Below are 20,360 nucleotides of genomic sequence, written 5' to 3'. Positions count from 1 at the left end.
TACTGCACTAAATGAAGTGTTGGTAGTTAATTCCAGAAACTTCTAAGGAAAGTGAAATTGCTTGAGGTCTACAATGCATTGCTAATTTCAAAGAACCTATTTACATGAAAAAAACCCCACTTGTGTTTTGTGCTCACTGCACTCAGTAGAAAGAGAAGTTGGTCTCTGACTTGTAGATTTTACAAAGGAAACCCATGTGTTGTTGGAAAAACCCCCACAGATGAGCAAAATGGTGGTGGTGGGGGGGTTGTACAGCGAAGCCTTTACAGCCGCTTGTTGTATTATGGAACTTTGCACTACATGACTTTCATCTTGATAGGTCCAATAGTCTATAGGAATTTCCTTTCAAACATTGTGTTAATGAACAAGCGGAGTGCTTTATTGTGGCAAATATTCAGCACAAGAGATAAGAGGCATATCCAGATCCTGATGCTTCTCCGATGCAAGCAACTGCATGAGATTTTTACGTTTGCTAGTGACCTTGCTCCAGACACCATCCCCCAAATCCCCGGCAATAAGGCAACTGCATGGCTTAGGGGATTGGTAATCGGATACTTCACCTCCAGGTCATCATAGGTCTCTGGTTCAAGAGCAGCAAGGCTTTGTAATGACTCAAACACCATCAGATACTTATTTGGAGGCATATGGAGAAGTGAACATATGATTGCCGTGCAGCAAGCAGTAGACATGTCCACATATAGATACAAACATTATGACAGTTGCCAGTCTGTTAGAAACACTTGAATGACAGAATATCAATCTAACAGAGGTTGATTAACTCCCTAATAACAGTCAGGACTGTGCCTTGTTTTGTGCTGGCTGGGTAGTAAAAGCGCCATGGTTTAGGCAATATTTTGCCACTGAGAGAGGCAAAAATCTGTGTTTGGCCCTCTCTCTCTCCCTCTCCAGGTCATAACAGACTTTTAAAAGTGGTTTTGCATGTTACTGGAGACGATCTAAAGCCAACTTTAATTCGAATTTTTTGTCTTAGCTGGTACAAATTCAGCAAGAGCGAAAATGTGTTCTGCAGGTATTTTTAGGCACTTTAATACATAGGAGGAACTGTATGTGCAGAATTTGAAACTTCAACGCGTCCTTAATGAGGTTAAAACTGAACAAACCTACTTCCAGGGTCAGTATTAACCTGATACTTCTGGAGCCAGACTGTACGGCCTGCCTGTGAGAAAAAAAGGTGGATGATGCTCCCTGTTGTGGAGGGACCAGGGCAGGCAGGGGTAACAGCAAAACAGAAACACGATGCCTGCCTTCTCCAATCTCCCGTCAATGGCAGCTCCAGGAGAGGGGCCGGCTGGCATCAACACCCTGTCCATTGGCCCGCACTGCCTCCCAGTGGGCATCAACTACTTCTCTTTCCCGGGAAAAGGAGGGTTTGTGAAGATGCCCGGGACAGAAGCCAGTGTCCTGGGACAGCTAATGGGGGAATTCACTGACGGCGAGACTGCTGGTTCCTAAAAACAAAACACAACAAAACTCTTGGTCACTTCCAAGTGTGCAGCTCTCTGTGAGAATCATCGCGCACCCAGGGGTTTCTGCAGAATGCAAGCCTCCATTTAAGAAAAAAAAGTTTCGGCAGGCAGCCTTACAAATGTGAATTCATGTAGTATCGACTCGCACGCAGCGGGCTCTGTCCCTGTCACTCACAGCTTTGACAAGCAGCAGCAGAGCAGTATCACATCGCATGGCTGCAGCCAGTTTTACTGTACCCTCCCCGCAGAGTAAGAGTAACTTATTTTTTCTTTTCACTCTTCTTGAGTGTGCTCAGAGCACCAGCACAGGACAGTAAAAAGGGATCCCAACAATGGAGCATAAAACAACGGGAGGAAAGAGCACCTTTCACCGCAGTAAGGTCTCTGGAAAGCAGCAAAAGAAGAGTTGGGGGGAACATTTCCGTACCTCTTTGCCAGCCTACAGAGCTTCACAGTTTGTAGCCCCAACCTGTCCCTTCCTGCTGGGCTCTGCGAGCCAAGGGATCTGTTCAGAGCCGGGCACCTCAACTCTATGCCTTTCCCACCAAAAAACCCAGTCCCTCCCAGCCCTGTGCAGGTGCTGTTATCTACCTGAAAACAGTCACGTAAACCTTTGTGTTGAGATGTTTGTGTGGTTACTGCAACCGCAAACAGGGAGGGGGCTTTGGGGAAAACACCTCTGGGGACCCGTGGAAGTCACAGGGCTGTGCAAACACTCGTAAGGATTAGAGCTGTTTCCCACGCTTTAAACATCGCATTTGTCTACGTCTCATACCACGATCTTACAGAACGGGGGGAAAAATCGCACGGTGCTAGAGCACTTTTACAAGTTATATGAATAAACAAAGACTTCTGAGTCTAGGTGTGTCCAACTACAAAGGTCGCTTAAGTGTGGGTTGCTTTTCTTTCCTCCGAAGTGATCCTGTTCAGGGTGTAATACCCTGTTTTATTTCTACAGTGCTTATCATTGAAAGTTAACGTTCAGGATCCTTGGATCTGATATCCTCCCAGTGCACACAAGAAATAGAACTGAAAAACCTCAAAGCAAGCGGGTAGTACTGAATACACAGAAAAGGCAAAATATGACATTGGAAGTACTGTTCTTGCATCACTCTGCTTTGTGGAGCGCTCACAGGATCAGGTTTGTGTGTGTGCATGTGTGAGGCTCCTTCAAAGGACGAAATAGGATGCCCAACTTTCAGTGCAGAAAATTAGTAACAAACGACACACATGCTAAGGGCTGATAACATCTCTGCAACCTCGCACTTAACGTGCAATCCTCAAGAAAATCTGTTGACTTTTCAGTGTTATTCTGCCCAGGCTGCATACAGTAATTAATGGGCCTCTGTTACCCTGGTCCTATGACAATCACTGAACTACACGTTTGCACCTTAATTTTTACAACTCGGTGCCCCGGGCGGAGTTGCCCACCCACCTGAGAAAAGCCAAAAACCCACTCGAGCCCTTCCACCCCTTCCCACCTTCCGGGCAGGGTGCAGGCGGGGTTAACCCAGCCGCAATCAGGGCTGGAGCAGGTGCAGCGGGAGCGCACTCCCGGCGGCGGCGGGGCGGGGACCGGAGCCGGAGCCGGAGCCGGAGCAGCGGCCCGGTGCGAGGCGCCCCCGCCCCGGTGCGGGGCGGCCACGTGGAACCGCGGCGGCTACTTCCTGCTCCGCATCACCCCGGCCGCTGCGCCCAGCGGGGAGGCGGGCGCGGCAGCGGAGCCTACCGGGGAGGAGGGGGGGAAGGAGGAGGAAGCGGGCGGGGGGGGGGAGAAAAAAGAAAAAAAGAAAAAAAAAAAAAAAAGAAAGTTTGTACGTGCAGCGGCGGCGGGAGGACAGCCTCCGCAGGCGAGTGGCTGCCGGAGAGCAGCGGCGGCCGGGGGAGGGGGGGAGAGGAGGCGGCGGCGGGGCCGTGCCGTGCCGTGCCGCGCCGCGCCGGGCGGGGGGCGGAAGCCCGCCGGTGCGCGGGGCCGGGCGCTGCGTGCGCGGCGGCGGGCGGGCGGGCGGGACGATGCGGCTGAAGCTGGGCTTCCTGCTGCGCGCCGTGCTGCTGGCGGGCAGCTTCTTGGGGCTGCTGCTGCTCTGGTCCTCGCTGTCGCCCCGCGCCGAGGAGCCGGCTCCCCCGGGACGGACGCGGGTGAGTGTCGGCCGCGCTGGGCGGCGGGGCGGGCGGGACGGAGCGGGTGGCGGGGCCGCCGCCCGGGATGTGACCGGCGGCGGCTGCGGGCGGGGGGCGGCGGCTGCCCGGGCTGCGGCCTGCGGCGCCCGCAGGCCCGAGAGGGGAACGCGGAGCGGCGGGGCCGTCCCCGGCCGTCCCCCGGATCCGGCGTCCCTGCCCGGGCGGCGCCGCGCCGTGGCCCGCCGCCGCCGTGGGGCTTGCCCGGGCCGCGGCGGGGCCCGGGGGCGCCGCGCTCCGCTGGGGCCCGGCGGCCGGGCCCGGTGGGTGTCCGGTCCGCCCCGCCCCACCCGGCGCGGGGCCGCTGCAGCCCCCCCCCCCCCCCCCCCCCGCGCCCGCCGGGGCCGGGCCGGGAGCGCGCCGCCGGTGTCCGCCGCCGGCGTGGTGGTGCGGGCAGTGCCCCGGCGGGGCCCTTGCCCGGGACCTCCCCGCCGGCCATGCCCTGGGCAGCCAGACCGCGTGGGTCCGTGTCTCCTTCGGGGCTTTTCCCTCCCTGAAATAACGGCGCTGGTGTAAGCTGCGTAAGCATCCTGCAAAGGTCTCCCCCGGAGCTTCAACCAAGGGTGCAGGTGTTCCCCTCTCCCGCTCACCCCGCCGCCACCGGTCAGCTTCCTGACGCTTTACTGGCCAAACGGCAGGTTTCGCCAAGGAGAAGCAGCAGGTCAGGTAATGGAAGAACAGCGCACGGAAAGCCAAAGGCGTTGGATTGATCGTGCAGGCGGTGCAGATCTCCCGCGCCGAAATGGTGGGGCAGCCCCTGAGGCACGGGGTGGGCAGCGCTTCAGAGGGACAGTAACCTCCAGAAATGCTTCGGGTGGTCAGGCAAACAAACCTGGGGCGTGAGCCTTGCTATGGCCTTGTATTAGTCGCATCAGGTGAGAATAGCCTGACACCTCGGCACCAGGGTCTCAGGAGGGGTCAAAGCATTTTTTCCATTTTCCCCAGATGTTTTAGAGCTGTGGAATGTAACTGGACTTAAGGGGATCTGCTTGAAGTGAGATTAGTCAGGATTATTTTAATCTTGGTAAAGTCATAAAATTTTACAGTGATTATCTTAAAAAGTGATCTTTCATGATGTGTTCACTAATGATCTTGGCCCTCTCTAGTGGGTGGCTTTGAATAATTGTGGAAGGCAAGCGAGCTGACAGAATTTCTTGCTTTTGAAAACTGGAAATGACTTTGGACTCCTTCAGCAGATGTTCTGTCTTCTGAAGCTGTTAGAGTTTGCTGTATCTTGGCAGTTACGGCTGAGATAATAGACCACAGCAGGTCTTTTGGAGATATGCAGTTTACTAAAGGGTGAAGTTTCTGTAATCTATTCTTCTAGACACTACGTGGGCTCTTCTGTGTACAGAAAAATCTTTAGGAATTTTATTTGCATACCTCCCAAGAAAACGTTAGGCAGTAAACATTTGGTGTCAAAACCAGTCAAATTACTTTTCCTGCTTAGGAAAGGGTAACAGACGTGTAAAGTGACATCCCCTGGAAAAAAAAAAAAACAGTTACGGCTGCGTTGGTGTGTAGGGCAGTGACCGTCTTCTGGTGATTATTCTGGGGTGACAACTGAAATATTGCAGCCCTAGAGCGTGTGTGCTGTACCAGTTTATGCAGGTGCTGTCACGAATCGCGCTATCCTTTCTCACAAGCCTGAAGGCTTTCACTCGGAGGCTTCTGAGCTGAACCTTTGCATCCACCTCCGTTTGCATGTGAGGTGTAATTCAGAAATGGTTTCTAGCTTGTGCGCGTGGCAATAAAGGAGTCGGAAGAGTTTTTACAGTCCGGCCCCGACAAAGCAGCATTCTGTCCTGATTACCCCTGCCTTGACTGGCAGAGGAAATATCCATGACAGCCACCTCAGGAAATAATTCAGTCTTTGTTGGGAACAAATATAATTATATTAAGTAAACACTGTCAAAGATGAAATCTAAACAGAATATCTGCTTCATTAGCTTAGATCAGCTGTTTACTTGTTGTTGTGATATAGATGAGAGTGGGTAACACATGCTGCTTCATCATTTTCTGGGAAACGGTATTGTTATTACCAAAGTTATGTTTTGGTTTGGACTGCTTTCCTCCTCAGAAGCTGCTCAGGCGATGAATACTAGTGAAACAATAGCGAGCGGGCCCGCTACTAGCCGTGCTCCAGCATATTTCTGGAGAGCTGGCAGAGCCCAGGAATGTGTCCGAAGGTGAGGGCCTGCGTATCCTGCATCCTGCTGGGCGAGACAACGCTGACCCCGTGGGGTGGGCTTGTATCTCGGGGTACGCTCCCTGCAACACCTGGAAACAGGCTGTGCGTCGGTACGGTTTCAGCATGTTGGGACTGGGAGTTTAATCATAACTGCTTCTCTGAAATGCACTAGTGTGCACTTTGTGCAGTCATACAAATGTGTATGTTTGCTCTGTTGTTAGCTGCCGTAAAGTCTGTTAAGCTAAAGGTAACAATAATTTTTCTTCCTGTACAACACCCTCCTCCCTTTGCTTGTGCTGAAAGCTCTAGCCAACCAATGTAAAATTCCTTCTCGGACAGTACCAGCTTAAAATAGAATTTAACTTTTTATAGCTAACCTCAGGCAGTAGTACCCTTTCCCTCCCTGCACCATAACCCTGGGCACTTTTTAATAACACCGAGGCATTAAAGAAGCGAAGATGAAAAGTTCTGCTGTGTTGTTCTTTTTATGGTCATAACCTTGAATCTTTTCCTGCTTACAGCAGCAGACAAGAATGGGATAGACAGTAATGCTGAAGATCTTGTAGTAGTGTTTAACTATGTACCTTTAAAAAAAAAAAGTATATTCTCCCTTCAAGTGTTGTGTTACCTTTTTTCTGCTGATCTTAAAAGATTTCAGAGGATCTTTTGGAGAGAGGCAAGATGATTAATGGACAGAGAGTTTTCAAAGAAAAAGTGAAAGTTGAGAAGTGGCTGTTTAGGAAGGAAGTGGGAGAACACAGAGGTAATAGCAGTAATACAGACAGTTGGAGAGAAGACCTTTCTTTCTGGTAGAAGACTACCACAGATGTATATATTTCACTGTTGTTGAAAGCATATTCAGAAGCTGGGGAGAAAAAGCCCTTCCCCAAGTAACCTGCCCGTGGAATGTTGTTTCTGCAAGACACCATTTGAGGAAAAGTGCTTGTAGGATTTGTAGGGAGAGGTTAAGTATCGATTTATCTACATTATCAGAAATATCCAAACAGAATAAAATAATCCTTATCTTAACGAGCTTTTAGTTTCCAATATAAACCAAATAGAAACAATGAAAATATATTAAGCTTTTAAAGACTTTGAGGACAGACCTTATCTGCTTTTCTGTAAGTAAGGACACCTGCTATCTGATAGTAAGGATTTACAAGGGTACCGAAGATTTAGGCAGGGACACTCCTTTTTATGGCTGTGAGAAAAGATTAGGTAGAATCATTGATTTGACTATTATGTGCATGTTGTGGGGTCTTCTGGATGTTTTCTGATACCTTCTGCTCTTCTGGATCAAGGGATCATGGTTTTGGAGCTAGCAGGAAATGATTGAGGCTATTCATCGTAAGAAGATTGCTGTAGGGACCCCAGCTATAGTACTTGTTGGTCTCCAGTGAGATATGTTGCTAATGATCAGCCTCAGAGGTACAGCCTTAAAAGCCGGTGTCATCAAGGAGTGGGTAGTACAGCAGGCAGAACCAATGGACTGAAACGGTAAAGAAAGATTCCTTACTGAAAAGTTGAAAACAGCGTATTTGGGGGAGTAAATGTAGTATGGGTCAACTTAAATTCTCCAAATGTGACCAATTACAAACTGTTAAAGTGACCAAATTAGTATTCAGAAGCTTTTAAAGTTATGTATAATTGAGGTTGGTGGTTTGGGGGTTTTGTGTTTTTGGGATTTTTTTTTTTTTTTTTTTTTTTTAAAGATCTTTTTAGCCTACCTGAGGCAAAGCTCAAAGTACAACTTTGCGTGCTCATAGTCTGTGTAGTAGTAGTATGACCAGTGGTCTCATACTTCCTCTAATCTTTACTGGAGCACTCCAAGAAGCTGATAGAAATGACCCTATTCATTTGTCCATGTGAAGGACAGTAAGTAAGAAAGTGTCCAGCGTGTTACTAATCCCCTTCGGAGCCTAGGAAGGTAGTAAAAGATTTGCTGGAAGTGTGTGGCTGAGCTTGCACAGGTCAGAAATGTGGTGGTGAGATTGCAAAACCCACAAAATAAATTCCCTGTTCTGCACTCTTCTCGAGTGCAGCGAGGAGAACTTCCTGAAGTCTTGGCACGGGCTGCCTGGCCTTGTACCTGGGAACCTGGTGCTCCAGATGGGAAGCATTACAATGCTTGCGGTATTTCCCAGCTTGAGCTAGCCCACAGCCACCGCACCTGAGCCACCGATGGGCTGCCCTTGCCTTGCCACGCCACGTATTGAAGGTGTGTAACGTTCTGTAAGTGACGTGTTCTTAACGGGCTGTTGTTTAGGGAGTATTTGTTTATCAAGAGTTCTCAGACTTTCTGGACTAGGTTCCCAGGGGTTTTTTGTGTGTATAAGTAATTGGACAACTGTCCCCTTCCTCCTACCACCCCTGAAAGTGCACGCGTCTCCTGCACCTACTGCTCTCAGTGCTCCATAACTTAACAGGAGCTTTTGAGGTCTCAGTGTCCCACCTTTAGACATTTATACCCTCATCCCCCGGCCAGGACAGTTAGCTGTCCTTGCTGCCCGCTGTCACGGCAGCCGTGCCGTAGCGAGGGAAGAGCGGTTGCCCTCGGATTGGGAAGGGGGGCTCTGCCGAGGGCCCTGCTGCAGGTGGCGATTCTGGCATGTCCCTGTGGTGCAGGAAACCAGATGATGGGCTTGCAGCCGGGGCTGTGGGCCCTCACCAACCACCAAGTTTAAATGTTACAATTCCCACGTGGCCGCTAGAAGGTGGAGAATTTATGATGTGGAGGTGGAAGAGTTAGGAAAAAAAAAGAAACAAAAGCTGAATGGACATTTTCTGGGCTTAATGGTGACACCCCTTCTCCCCCACTTTAAGGACCGCTAATATCCTGTATGCCTTGGCTGGATTGTCACTGAGAACTTAATGACAAGTTGCAGACTGAACTTGAAGTGTTACTGTGGTTTAAATTAGACTCTTTGCAGTGGAAGTCCCAGCGGAAATTCTCCACTTTCCATTAAGGAGTAACAGCAAATGTGCTTAGAAGAGAAACCGAGATGCAGGAATTTGAAGTTGATATCATTACTGGAGGAAAGGTGGGAATCTGAATAAGATGATAAATCTGATGTAACAGGGAGAGTGGTGTTCAGTAGTGAAGGGATTTGAGTTGTCTGAGTTTGGTAAAAACGTGATGCATTGTGATACACAGGTGATCAAATAGCAAAATAATATCTCTCTCCAATTGCTTTGTATAGTTATCTGTACGTCGGTCACTTTTTTTTTTTACTGGTTTGCCTTTCTGTAATTGGGTGAGGCCTAACACAAGGAGTGCCACAATCAGTTCTGCCACTCTGGCGTTATCTGAAAGCTCAATGCAATCATTCATCATCTGGGTGCGAAAAGCTGCCTACAGGTGCAGGGCTAGACATAGGCATGCCGCCTTCTACAGTCAAAGCCGTAATAAGCCACTATTTCTTGTGTGACACTCAGCAGAAATGAACACCATGGCAAATTTTTCATGTTCAGCAAGTTTGGTTTGAAATCTGTGTGCAGGGAGGCAGTGAGCTTGCTATAGCCAAAGTATGGCTGTTGTAGGAAGTAAGCATCACCTTCCCCCCCACTCCCCACCCCCCCCACCCCATTTATTATGGTAATCTTTAGTGTTGCTAGCGACAGTAATAGGCAAAATGTTTTGAGATATTAAATGCTAATTTTTTTTAATGTGTGCTTTCATCTAAATAGGCTTTGAAAAAGCTTGTAAAAATCTGTCACCCTTGGGAGAGTGTTAAAACCCCAATCCCTATCATATTAAAAGTGAAATCTTTTGACAAATGCTTCCAGTTATGTTGCAGAATAAATGACCACAAAGCAAATGATGTGAAGAAATGGGGAGGGGAAGCCTACGTAATTCCTACAATTTATGTATACGTATGTAGATTGTATTAAAACTTTCTTGAACTCTTTTGTCATTAAGATCCCTTGTAATTAGTTAGCTAAATAACTCAGTATCTCAAGACTATTAATTATGTAAATGTCTACTCCTCTAGAGAGAGCAGTTTTGCACCATTTTATGTGTATGTGACAAGATTCCTTTTGTCCTATTCTAGCCCTAAGTGTTACCCTTCATGAGTAATGTAAAAGAACTGAACAGCTGAAAAATCAAAAGATCTTAAGTTAAGGCTGGCATTTGCTTTTCAAGAATCCCATTGCAGACGGGGATCTAGAGCATCCAGGGGAACCTTTTGCAGGATCCTCAGCATAGGACGAAAGGTGGTTCTGCACTCTTAAGTAAGATTATGCAACAAAAAACTTAGTAATTGTGTCTGTTTTGGGGATTGCACAGGTAAAACTATTCCACTGTTGTAGTACCTAATGGAGAAACCATGAGTAAGACCACAGAAATCGGGAAGGATCAACACAATAGGTTGGGTAGGTTGTCACTTTATTTAGAAAATAACAGAAGTGGCAATTTGTGCTGCTTAGTGGCCAAACAATGGGCCGTTAACAATATCATGTAATAAAGTCCTTTTTTAAATAAAAATCTAGGTAATAGTTAACTGTCTATTTTAAAGGTGGCAAACCGAGATATGATGGCTAAGCAGAAGTACTAGAAATTCTGGTGCTAGTAAATTTAGTTATCGGAAGAGGCTCAGTGGTTCATCAGGATGCCAGCCTTGAGAGAAGGCATGTCATATCCAGAAGTATATACGTGGGGTTTTTGCCACATGGCCAAGCAGGATGCACCTACCCTAACCCAAGCTCAGCAGAGTTAAAATTGCTTGTGTTGAGCTGACGTTCCCTAATGAAAAATGACAGTATCTTTGTCCTATTTTTGTTAGATATTAAATCAGCATTACGGGAGACTGCCAAGTAGAAATAGGGCAGGATAAGCTGTTACATTAATAGGTTTGACTTCTACCTTTGGGGGGGTGGGGGGAATGCTTTTTGCAGAAACTAGGCCATATAATCTGAGAGAAGGATTCCAGGTCTGGTAACAGTTACATTTAATTACTAGATTTCCTCTGTAAGTATGGAAAACAAACATCTACTGTGAACGATTAGTTTAAAAATAGCAACATGCTGCTTAAAAGGCTGCCTCCTCCATCAGTTTTCTTTAATCTTTTTGTGAATTAAAGGGAATTTATCTTGCTTGAATCTGCCTTTAGCAGTCCACCTCCGCCCCACAGTGCTCTAGATTTAGGCAGTTTTGGTGAGTGAGGTTCCCCCCCCCCCCCCCCATGGCTAATAGCAATGCCAAGGTATTCTAGCCTTTCACCTAATACAGGTTTTAGGGGAAAAAAAAAAATAAACTTGGTAGATTTCTGTAAACTTAAACCAAAGGTTAAGGTTGTGCTTTATAGCAGATTTCTAGATTGGGATTTATCAGTTTAATTGTAGCCTCCTTCTTGAAAGAGCTTGCTGGGAAGGTATGTGCTTTTGTGGAAAAGGGGTGTTTTGTTGTTAATAATTGTAAAAAGATCTAGAGGAGAAAGCTAATACTTGTATTCTACCTTTGTTTTTCAAATAAACATCCTTACTGTATTCCTTCTGCTTGGGACCGAACAGTTTTGAAATGTTTGCTTACTCATTGGAATATCATTTGAATTGGTAGGTCTGAAATTTGAAAAAACAAATTCTTTGCTTAGTGCGAGCTGTTTTTGGAATAGGTTGGTGCTTTCCTAGGGATGCATTTTATAGCACAGAATTCCTGTTTTCTGAAATCCCATTGACTTCCCATGTGGGAATAAAAATAATATTCTTACCGGGCTACATACATACATTATTCCTAAAACAAAAATGGTGACTTTTTGTAATTAAGAGATGATGCTTAAAAAAGGATTGTATTAAGCAGGAATTAAGCATGCTTCTCCATGCATAAGCATGCTTTCTTGCAACTCGCAGAACAAATTGCCTTTTTTTTTTTTCCCCTCTCTGTTATAATAAACTAATTGTTTGCTGCTCTATGGTGGTCTGTATTTCTTTTAAGTTTGTCTCTTACCACGTCGTCTTGAATCCTTCATTCTAATTGCTGACTCCAGTAATGTTTTTTAATATTGCTCTGGCTTTCCTAAGCTACAACTTATTTTCCTTTGATTTCCTTGTGGAACGTTCAGTTGCCAATGGCAGCAGTCAGCACTGATGTGCAGTAAAGCCCTGAGCAGCAGGAGAGGATTGTAGGAAGGTATAAGGTAAAACCAGTATACCGGTTTACATGCTGTTTACATTTGGAAAACTTTCTTTACAGTTGAAGGTCTCAAAATATAACTGTTAATGAAATTAAAGCATAAGCAGATGGTGCTCAGCCCACAAAGTTTCTTTCTTACTTTGTTGTCTTTTAAAAAATTGGCAATGAAAATGGCTCAGCAAGAGCTGTTCTGACTTGAGTGAATACAGTTGATTTTTTTAATAAGGCAGCAAGAATGATGTTAAATAATGTGCTTTAGAAAAAAATACAAGATTTTTAATGAAATTGAATATAGTTTTTTTCATATTTGAGCATTTTTGTCACAACTTGGGGATTAAAATTTGCTTTGCTTTTAACCTGTAGTAAAAGATTTCCCTTTTAAGGATGACTAAAAAACGCAAGGAATAACATTTCAATAGGGCTGAAGCATAGCAACACCCCATTTTATTTCTCAATTCCTGCCTTTATGGATTTGAGATACTGAAGCAATGTCTTTGTTTTGAGCTAGTTAATAAGAATTCTAGATATGTGAAAGAAAGAGGTATTTATCGTTTTAAGTTGGCTGTAGAAAATGCCTCATCTGTAATAACATTTTGAAGCAAAACCAAGAACAGTAACCAAGCTATCTCTTAAAAGTGTCTGGGATGGTAATCTCAGAGTTTTCTGTTCTTCCTAGTGAGGAAGGAACACCAAGACGACAATATTGAGATAACATGTTCTTCAGAGAAAATAAATTGTTCTCTGCATGCTTTAGTCTTGAAACAAGATTTGCTACACTCTCACTTAAATGAGACCTTGAAGTCAGCTCTTCCAGGCTTGTAATATATGTCTTTTATAAGCCATGCATGTGTCAATGGTGCATTTATCATGCACCTTAGACTGCTTCACCTGCTCTGGCTCTGCTAATCCATCTCCCACAGTGTTATTCTAACATGCCAAAGCCTCTGAGAAGCTTTAACAGCAGCTATGAAATATGTTGGGTTTTTTCTCACCTCTTCCACATTTTCCACCCTTATTTCCCTCCCCTCTATGAAATATCTTCCTCCTGCACAGAACAGAGACCTTCACTAGTGATTAGCTTAAAAACAATGTCTCAGTAATGTGCAGAGATGAAAAAGGATGGGAGGTGGGTTGTGGTTTTTTGCTGTTTGCTTCTTTTGATGGAATATGACCTTCTAGTGATTGTCTATAAGTGTATCACCTGCCTCTGATGGGAGAGTTCTTAGCCAGCAGCTCTCAAGTCCAGAAGGACGGTGCGTGGGTTTCCTGTGCCTCAGCTCCTGCTGGTGAGGGAGAAGAATCTCCTGCTGCCTATGACTTTTTGGAGATCCTCAGCTCCAAATGCTAATATTTCGCTCAATGTAAGATGTTCCTACGGCATGAGATTTACTGAGTTTGTAAAGTGGTCTTGAGTACTCTCAGTGAAGGTATTCCAGCCCTGAGTGTCGGAAGTGAGACTGCAGATTAGTTTCTGGGATGTATTTGTGTGATCTCGGTGTCTAAGAGTTGAAGACTCCTTGTGTCTTCCTTCTGTCCCTCTCTGTGTTTTCCAATACTAATCTAAAATACTTGTCTTGAAGACTTGCTTATTTTTTAGTTATGTAAACAGTACAAGAAAGGCTGGGCTAAGGAAAGCCAAGAAGTTTTGACTTGACAGTGGGGCTGTGAAGCTCTTTGAGCAAGTCCAGGCATGAGCTTCTCCTTCAGGCTCACCAGCAGAAAAAACATGCTCAAGGAGTGCAGCGATCCGTGGCGCTGGAATCAAGACTGGGAGAAGACTTCGATGTCAAACCTGAGGCCAGTGGTTGCTCTGGGCCAGCTTTGGCAACGTATGATGAGATCCTTGAGTGCTTACCTACGGAGCAGTGAGTAGGTGTCCAAAGTGTCGATAGTACCACCGTTATTTCCTGTAGAGAAACAAAGGTGGGGAATCTCTAAGATGTAGAGTCGCCGTATCGCTAGGCTTGCCTTTTCCATGAATAGTCACGTCAGTCACCGCTCGGGGAGTTACCAAGTTGTGCTCCTGTTGTTATCATCTACCAAGGCTGGTGATGACAGGGGAGTTGTCAAGCTGTTGTGATAAAAGGGAGCAGACTGCCAGGATAGTTCATGCAGCCTTTAATCTTTGTGTATGCCTGAGGGGCCTTGGGAAAAGAGGATGGCAGGGAGCAGGCTGGATTAATTTTTCTGGATGAAATGGATATGTCCTGGGGGTTGGCCTACTTTAAAAATAATTAGAATTCTTTGAAATCTGCTGTCCTTGAGCACACTTCATCTGTCCTACGTCCCCCTTCTCTGAGTCCCGTATGCCTAGATCTTGTGGTTGAGAGGTGCGAGAGATGTCTTGTGCCTCTTTGGGAGGTGTTTGTTTTGGCGATATTTCCCAGGGGTGCACAATTTCTAAACCCAAGCTGACTTGAATATATATGTGTGTGGCGAAACGCGCACAGGGACTGCAGGTAATCAGAGGTACCTAGTTGTGTTTTTGCTGTTAAGCTGAGAACAGAGAGGCTGCTGGGCTTACAGTAAGGCATGCAAGACACCTATTTTCAGTTCTTAACGTAATTTTTGCATTTACTGGAAACAATAAGTTAATTTGTAAAACAAAAAAGATAACTTTTTTAAACAGTCCTGTATGTTTGCATTGGGTGACAAAGGTATGATTGGATCCTTAGAAGAAGGCTTGATGATGATCATTGACTGCAGCCAGCATAAGTCCATGTTAGTGTAATGAGGTGCATTGATCTTTTGTTGTTCCAGGTTCTTATTCCAATCTCATCCTCAGCTGAAGGATTAATACCTCAATTTATTTCTTTTTTCCTGGTCATTTTTTTTTCCCTTACTGATTCTTTGTGGGAATTTGGGGAGTTAATTAGGCTTATTCTCATGACCCACTGTTCAACAACTTAAGACTTTTCTTGCATTGCAGTAATGATAAAATTAAATAATATGATATGAATAGCATTAAATGATACGCATATCTGGAAGTAAGGAAGGAAGATAAATGATCAGACCACTTCTCTTGACTATATCCTCTGTAATAGCTTGGGCAATCTGTCTTCTAACAGGTTTGTCACGGGATATAAAATGCTAAGGTTTTTATGGAGGGGAAAAAAAAACCTGTTTCATTTTAAACTCTACAATTCATGCCTACGATTAAAGAAGTCTTTACAGCCTTAAACACTGAGCACCAAAGTTTTCACTGATAGACCTGGCCAGTTAGCATTGCTGCAAAGGAGAGGTGGCTTGAACAGGTTTTTAAACAGGTTTTATCGTGCACAATATCTGCAAGAATTTAGTCTGTACTGATAACTTGTCAAAATACAGTTTGCAACTTAATCCCAGCAATCCTAATTTTCAGGAATTTTTCACAGCTGTTAATTTCTAAGAAACAGAACTTTTATCTATTAATTTGGTTTATCTAACAACCATAATGTACTTCTTAATGTTACCAAAGGCATAATGTTGCAAGCAGAATTCATTATACTTTTTAGGTCAGTGCTTTAAAAATATATTTTAATAGCTTAACTGAATAATCTTGACTCTGATGCCTTAAAAAGTCCATCAGTGAGAATACTTTTGAGTATCAGAAAGAATTGTATTTTATCATCTTCCTTTTTTCATTTTCAGACCTGAGATTTCCTGAGTCCAGAGTAAAATAATTTTTACATATTTACTAAAATGCATGGGCATGTATTTTCAAGCCCAGTTTTACTAATGAGGGAGTTAAGGTTTCCGGTATGGAATCAGTGCCTTATAGGTGAACCCATTAAATATTCCTATATGTAGTTGTATGTAGCTGACTTTCTGTAAGTCGCTTCTGCTTTACAAATGGAGGCCTTTCAGCAGTGTATGTTTATGAGATCTATTCATAGCCTAACACCAAAACTCAACAGCTTTCCTGTAAGAAGTCCATTTGCTCCCCTGCATGCATTTGTTCATTTTGTCAGACCTTAATGTTGCTTAACTGTTTTTATACTCTACCGGCTATAGGACTCAAAGAAACTTTAAACCGTATGAAAAAGACCAGTTATGCCAACTCTAATATTTTATAACCAGTGCTGGTTTTATCCCAATGCATGTTAACCTCTGCGATGTTCTTTCCCTTCATACATTTTTGCTTTTGAAGTTTTGGTTTCTTTACTTGCTTTGATTTATTTTGTCTGTAGACTGAAGAAATGTGGCCAGCACTAGACTGGCAACTTCCCTAGTACCCTTTCTTATTGAGCTGTAGTGGCATAAAAGATTGGATACAAGAGTGAGAAAGTACATGCTAATTCTGCTTAATTCTTTTGTCTTATGTGGAAGGGAGTTCTGCCTGACATTTGGGTGCATTTTGTAAGGAAAGGGTAGTACTGGAGATCTAGAAATACCTGTTCACATCATAATGCTGTGTAAAATCACCATTTTTATATATTTTTAATGAGAACTCTGTTGATGCTTGGAACTTTCCTGGAAAGGGAAAAGTGCCTTCACCTAATGCAGGGCAACCGCTGGTTATGGACATCTTCCCTCTCCTCCCAGAATTCAAGAACATGAAGCTATCTCCTTAATCTGTAGTAAGAGGAAAATAATCTCTTTTTTCCTTGTAGCTGTATTTTGGTTTAGACGAATAAAGGGAGATTCACACTGCTAAGAATATTTAACAGAAATATCGTTTTGTTTAGAGTATAACGATGTTCCTGCGTTTCCATTTACCGTGGAAAGCACTGGAAGAGCACTCCGGGGAGTCCTGGGAAGGGGAACAGCAGCCACTGCCCAGACCACCCAAAACAAAGTCTGTTTTACTGTTACGGGCTCTCCCTGTGTAGGAATGCTTGGATTATTTCTTGCTTCTGTGGCTGAGATGGGGTCTGGCTGTGGTGACTCAGAAAACCACAGGACTGGGCAACCCTGCGTATTTTTTTCTGGTGCTCTTAGTGCACCGTGTGTGTCTGGCCCCAGATTCGGGAGCGATGTAAGTGTGCTGCCGTGCCTCCGCTTCCTCAGCCCAGCAAGCGGGCCTCCTCCAAGGGAGAAGAAAGGTTTAGAGAGAGGCACTCTGGGGTTTTTTTTTGGTTGGTTGGTTTTGTTTTAAAGGTACAAAAGAAACAAACCCTCTCTTGAGCCACGCAGCCGCTCTCCTGCCAGCCTGCAGGGACTGGTTGTCCCCGCAGAGGTCCCGGGGGTGGCTTGTAGAAATGTATCCGTCCTTCTCTGGAACATCAGCTTGAAAAATCCAGCACCTGTCTGAAAAATCAGACAGAGCTTTAAATCCACAGCAGATTAGCGAAAACAAAAATGTAAAGGCAGCTTGTCTGTATCAGCTGAAGAAATACAGTTTTCATTAGTTTTCTGCAAGAGCTAGGTGCATTTTGTAATTCGTATTTCCTGATATTCCACAGTTCACCTTGCAGCAGAGATGAAAAATACCACCGTCAGGCTTTACTGTATATCTGCAATCTTGGGAAGAGAAATGTCAATGTAATGCATCGTAGTATTGACATTCAGAAGTCTTCCAAACTTTGCTTTTTAAATAGAACAGGGAAGTCAGACTTGAGTCCCTTTACCCCTTTACCCAGTAGGAAGAGTAGGCAAGTGATTTTTTTTTTTTTTTTTTTTGCCACATCTTATATAAATCTGACTTCCTTTACAAATCTACAGTTGTGTCGCACTGTCAAGAATTATTGAACTGGAAATGCCATGCTAAACAAAAGGAAAATATGCTGTTTCCAGGTACAATACTATGTCTGAAGTGACTTTTATTGCTTGTGGCTTTCAGCTGCTCTCTGGTAAAGAAATGCACAGTTTCTGCTCTTCATGTTCTGTTGAAATTATTAAAAATGGAAAGCTGAATAGTACCTTATTTTTGAGCTTTCATGTTTTTTAATTGGAGTGAGTTAAATGCAAAGTGAAAAATTCCAGTTTTACTGAAGTCGGAAAGGCTATCCAAATTTTTTTGCAAAGGATCATAGGATAATTCAAGCTGGAAGAGACCTGAGGAGGTCCCTGGTCCAACCTCCTGTTCAAAGCAGGGTCAGCTATGGGGCAGACAGGCTGCTCGGGGCTTTGTCCAGATGGACCTTGAAACCCTCCAAGGAAGGAGATGGTACAACCGCTCTGCCGAACTTGTCCTACTGCTTGGCTGTTCTCATGGTGCAAGTTGGTTTTATATTCAGTTGAAAATTTCCATCAGTTTCACCAAAGAACACACTGACACCTCTTCGTTGCTGTCCCTGATATTTTTAGTTTGTGATGACACTTAAAACTGTAGAACTGTTTAATTGTAATTTAAGAAAAAAAAAAAAAAAAAAGTGGGTTTTCTGGTTGGGTTTTGTGTTGGGGATTTTTTGTTTGTTTTAGTTTACTGGAACTGTGTAGTGGGATAGTGGCTCAGTCTGGTTTTCTCTATCTTAACTTAGAAGATTTGTCCAAGTCTACATTGTGTGATAAAGTAATGTATGGAGAAAAATGTTGATTTGGGTAATTTGCATATGACAGTTTTAAACAGAGCATATACCTTTTACATTGCACTGTTGTCACTTATGTGCAAGAACTTTTAAAAAAGAAAGCACCTTATCCTAAAAGGCGACTGATTAATGACAGCAATAATACTGGCTTGGTTGACAACCACGCGAATGCGTTATCTCTTAGCGAAAAGGCTCTTCTATATTCCTTTTCCTTACCATTTTCAATATAATAGTTTTGCAGGTTATTGAAAGGTAGCAAAACACAGTGGATTTTCTTCCTTTTATATTTCGATTAGAGTGTCTTCCTTGTGGATTTTTGGGTTTGTTTTGCTGATTGTGTTTTGATGTACAGTAAACAAGTCTGTATTGTTTACTGTCCTGTCCTGGTACATCTGTCAGTTCATCCTTCTCTGGTATTTGATGGCTCATGCATATAGCTTCTCTGTCATATAGAAGATCGAAATACTGACATCTTTCTTCTTTTGCAGTTCTTCCTCTCGGGAGGCACCGTCTCTCCCCAGCTAGATGTAAGTGTGAAGGGCCTTACTGACGCTTCCTTCTCCAGCTGCTGGCCAGATTTTGCTCTGTTAGAGACAACAGACTCTCTTTCTCGGGGACTGCAGAGGGCTTTTGAAATTGGTTGTCTGACAGGCTTTAACAAAATTGTCTTTGTTGGAAGTTAAAGTGCAAGGCTAGCATGTAAAGGTCTTGATTCAGCAAATTGCATTCCGATTTAAATACCCATTTAATGAACTGGATAGATCATAAGTATGCTTCACTAATATCTTTTCTGTGTTAGATGCAGTAAGCAAAGGGCACAGCTTTCATAAATGCAGTTATTAGCAGCTCCATTTGAAGCCTACCAGGAGCGTGCATGCTTTGTGCTTGTGGAAATAGCTCCAGCTGGGAACAGCATTACTGGGGCGAGTATAACCTGAGGAAAGGCTTGCCGTCATTTTGAGATCAATTTTTAACCAAAATTCCATTCTGGTTATTTACGTGGAGGATCTGAATTGCCAAGACTTCTGATTTCATAACAAAAATGTTTACAAGGAGTGAACACTTGCTAAAAAGATTACAGTGCTTCAGACAAATGCCTCTTGCTTATGCTGTTTGGATGGTGGTGGTATCCTGTGGTTAGACCCGGTGCTGAGAACACTGACTTCCATTTCTTGCAAGCAAGAAGGATCCTCGTGCCTCTTTGTGTGTGCTGTACGCTAAATAATTTAAATGGTAGAATGCTACAGTCCAATTGCAAAAGAATTGGTGCACACAGGAGGATGATGTTCGTTTGCATCTTCTCCAGGCATGTGGTCAGAAATGCCAGCCCAAGTGTACCTGGGCTGGAAACACAAAGGTGACGTGAAAACTCTCTTCAGGATCTGACAGATGTAGGCAGGTCCCTTGGAAGATGTTCAGGGCTAGAAGCTGATCCTTGGTGCCACGTTAAGAGAAAGCAGTAGGATGTCGGTTCCCAAAGTCGGCTTTGAGAGTAATGTGTTGAATGTTAGTATCAGGCAGCTTCAGATTTAGATTGCTGGCACCACCATGGAACATCTGCACTAACAAAGTAAATGTCAAGGTAGTCTGTTTCTTGAAGTCGAGGTGCAGCGTGTCTGCTGCTCTGCTAGGTCTTGTGGTCTCAGCGCGAGCGTGGAGATTTCCACAGTCGAAACAAAAGATATTGCGTGGAGAGTACAGAGCTAAGTGCAAGGCTGGAAGCATAGTGGCGAGCAGACAGGTTCAATGGAGTCCACTTGAAGTTTGTGGATTATATTACAGTATTCTTGCTGGCTATCTAAAAGATGCAAAGAAGCTGGCTGTGCTCACACACGATGTGGCTTCTAAAGCAAAGCTATGAAATAGGTTTTGATATTCATCATGTTTACTTCACAGCAGAACAAGTAATGTTACTAGCTGTATTT

General features: G+C 44.3%; 1 protein-coding gene across 2 annotated transcripts in view; it reads left to right on the top strand.

Annotated features, from left to right (window-relative positions):
• Positions 1-3,428: 3,428 nt before the first annotated feature.
• The window catches only part of GALNT7 (polypeptide N-acetylgalactosaminyltransferase 7), a 74,548-nt gene continuing 57,616 nt past the window's right edge, over positions 3,429-20,360 (top strand). Inside the window, exon 1 of one of the 2 annotated variants that reach the window (XM_075500308.1) lies at positions 3,429-3,626. In XM_075500308.1, coding sequence (XP_075356423.1) covers positions 3,501-3,626 — 126 coding nt within the window. In that variant the 5' untranslated portion in view covers positions 3,429-3,500. The remainder of the gene's footprint in view (positions 3,627-20,360) is intronic. The other variant, XM_075500307.1, reaches the window with a different exon arrangement.

The sequence above is a fragment of the Mycteria americana genome, chromosome 4 (assembly GCF_035582795.1).
Source record: "Mycteria americana isolate JAX WOST 10 ecotype Jacksonville Zoo and Gardens chromosome 4, USCA_MyAme_1.0, whole genome shotgun sequence".
NCBI lineage: Eukaryota > Metazoa > Chordata > Aves > Ciconiiformes > Ciconiidae > Mycteria > Mycteria americana.
Note: the sequence above shows the minus strand (reverse complement) of the source record. Positions and strands in the feature narration are given on the sequence as shown.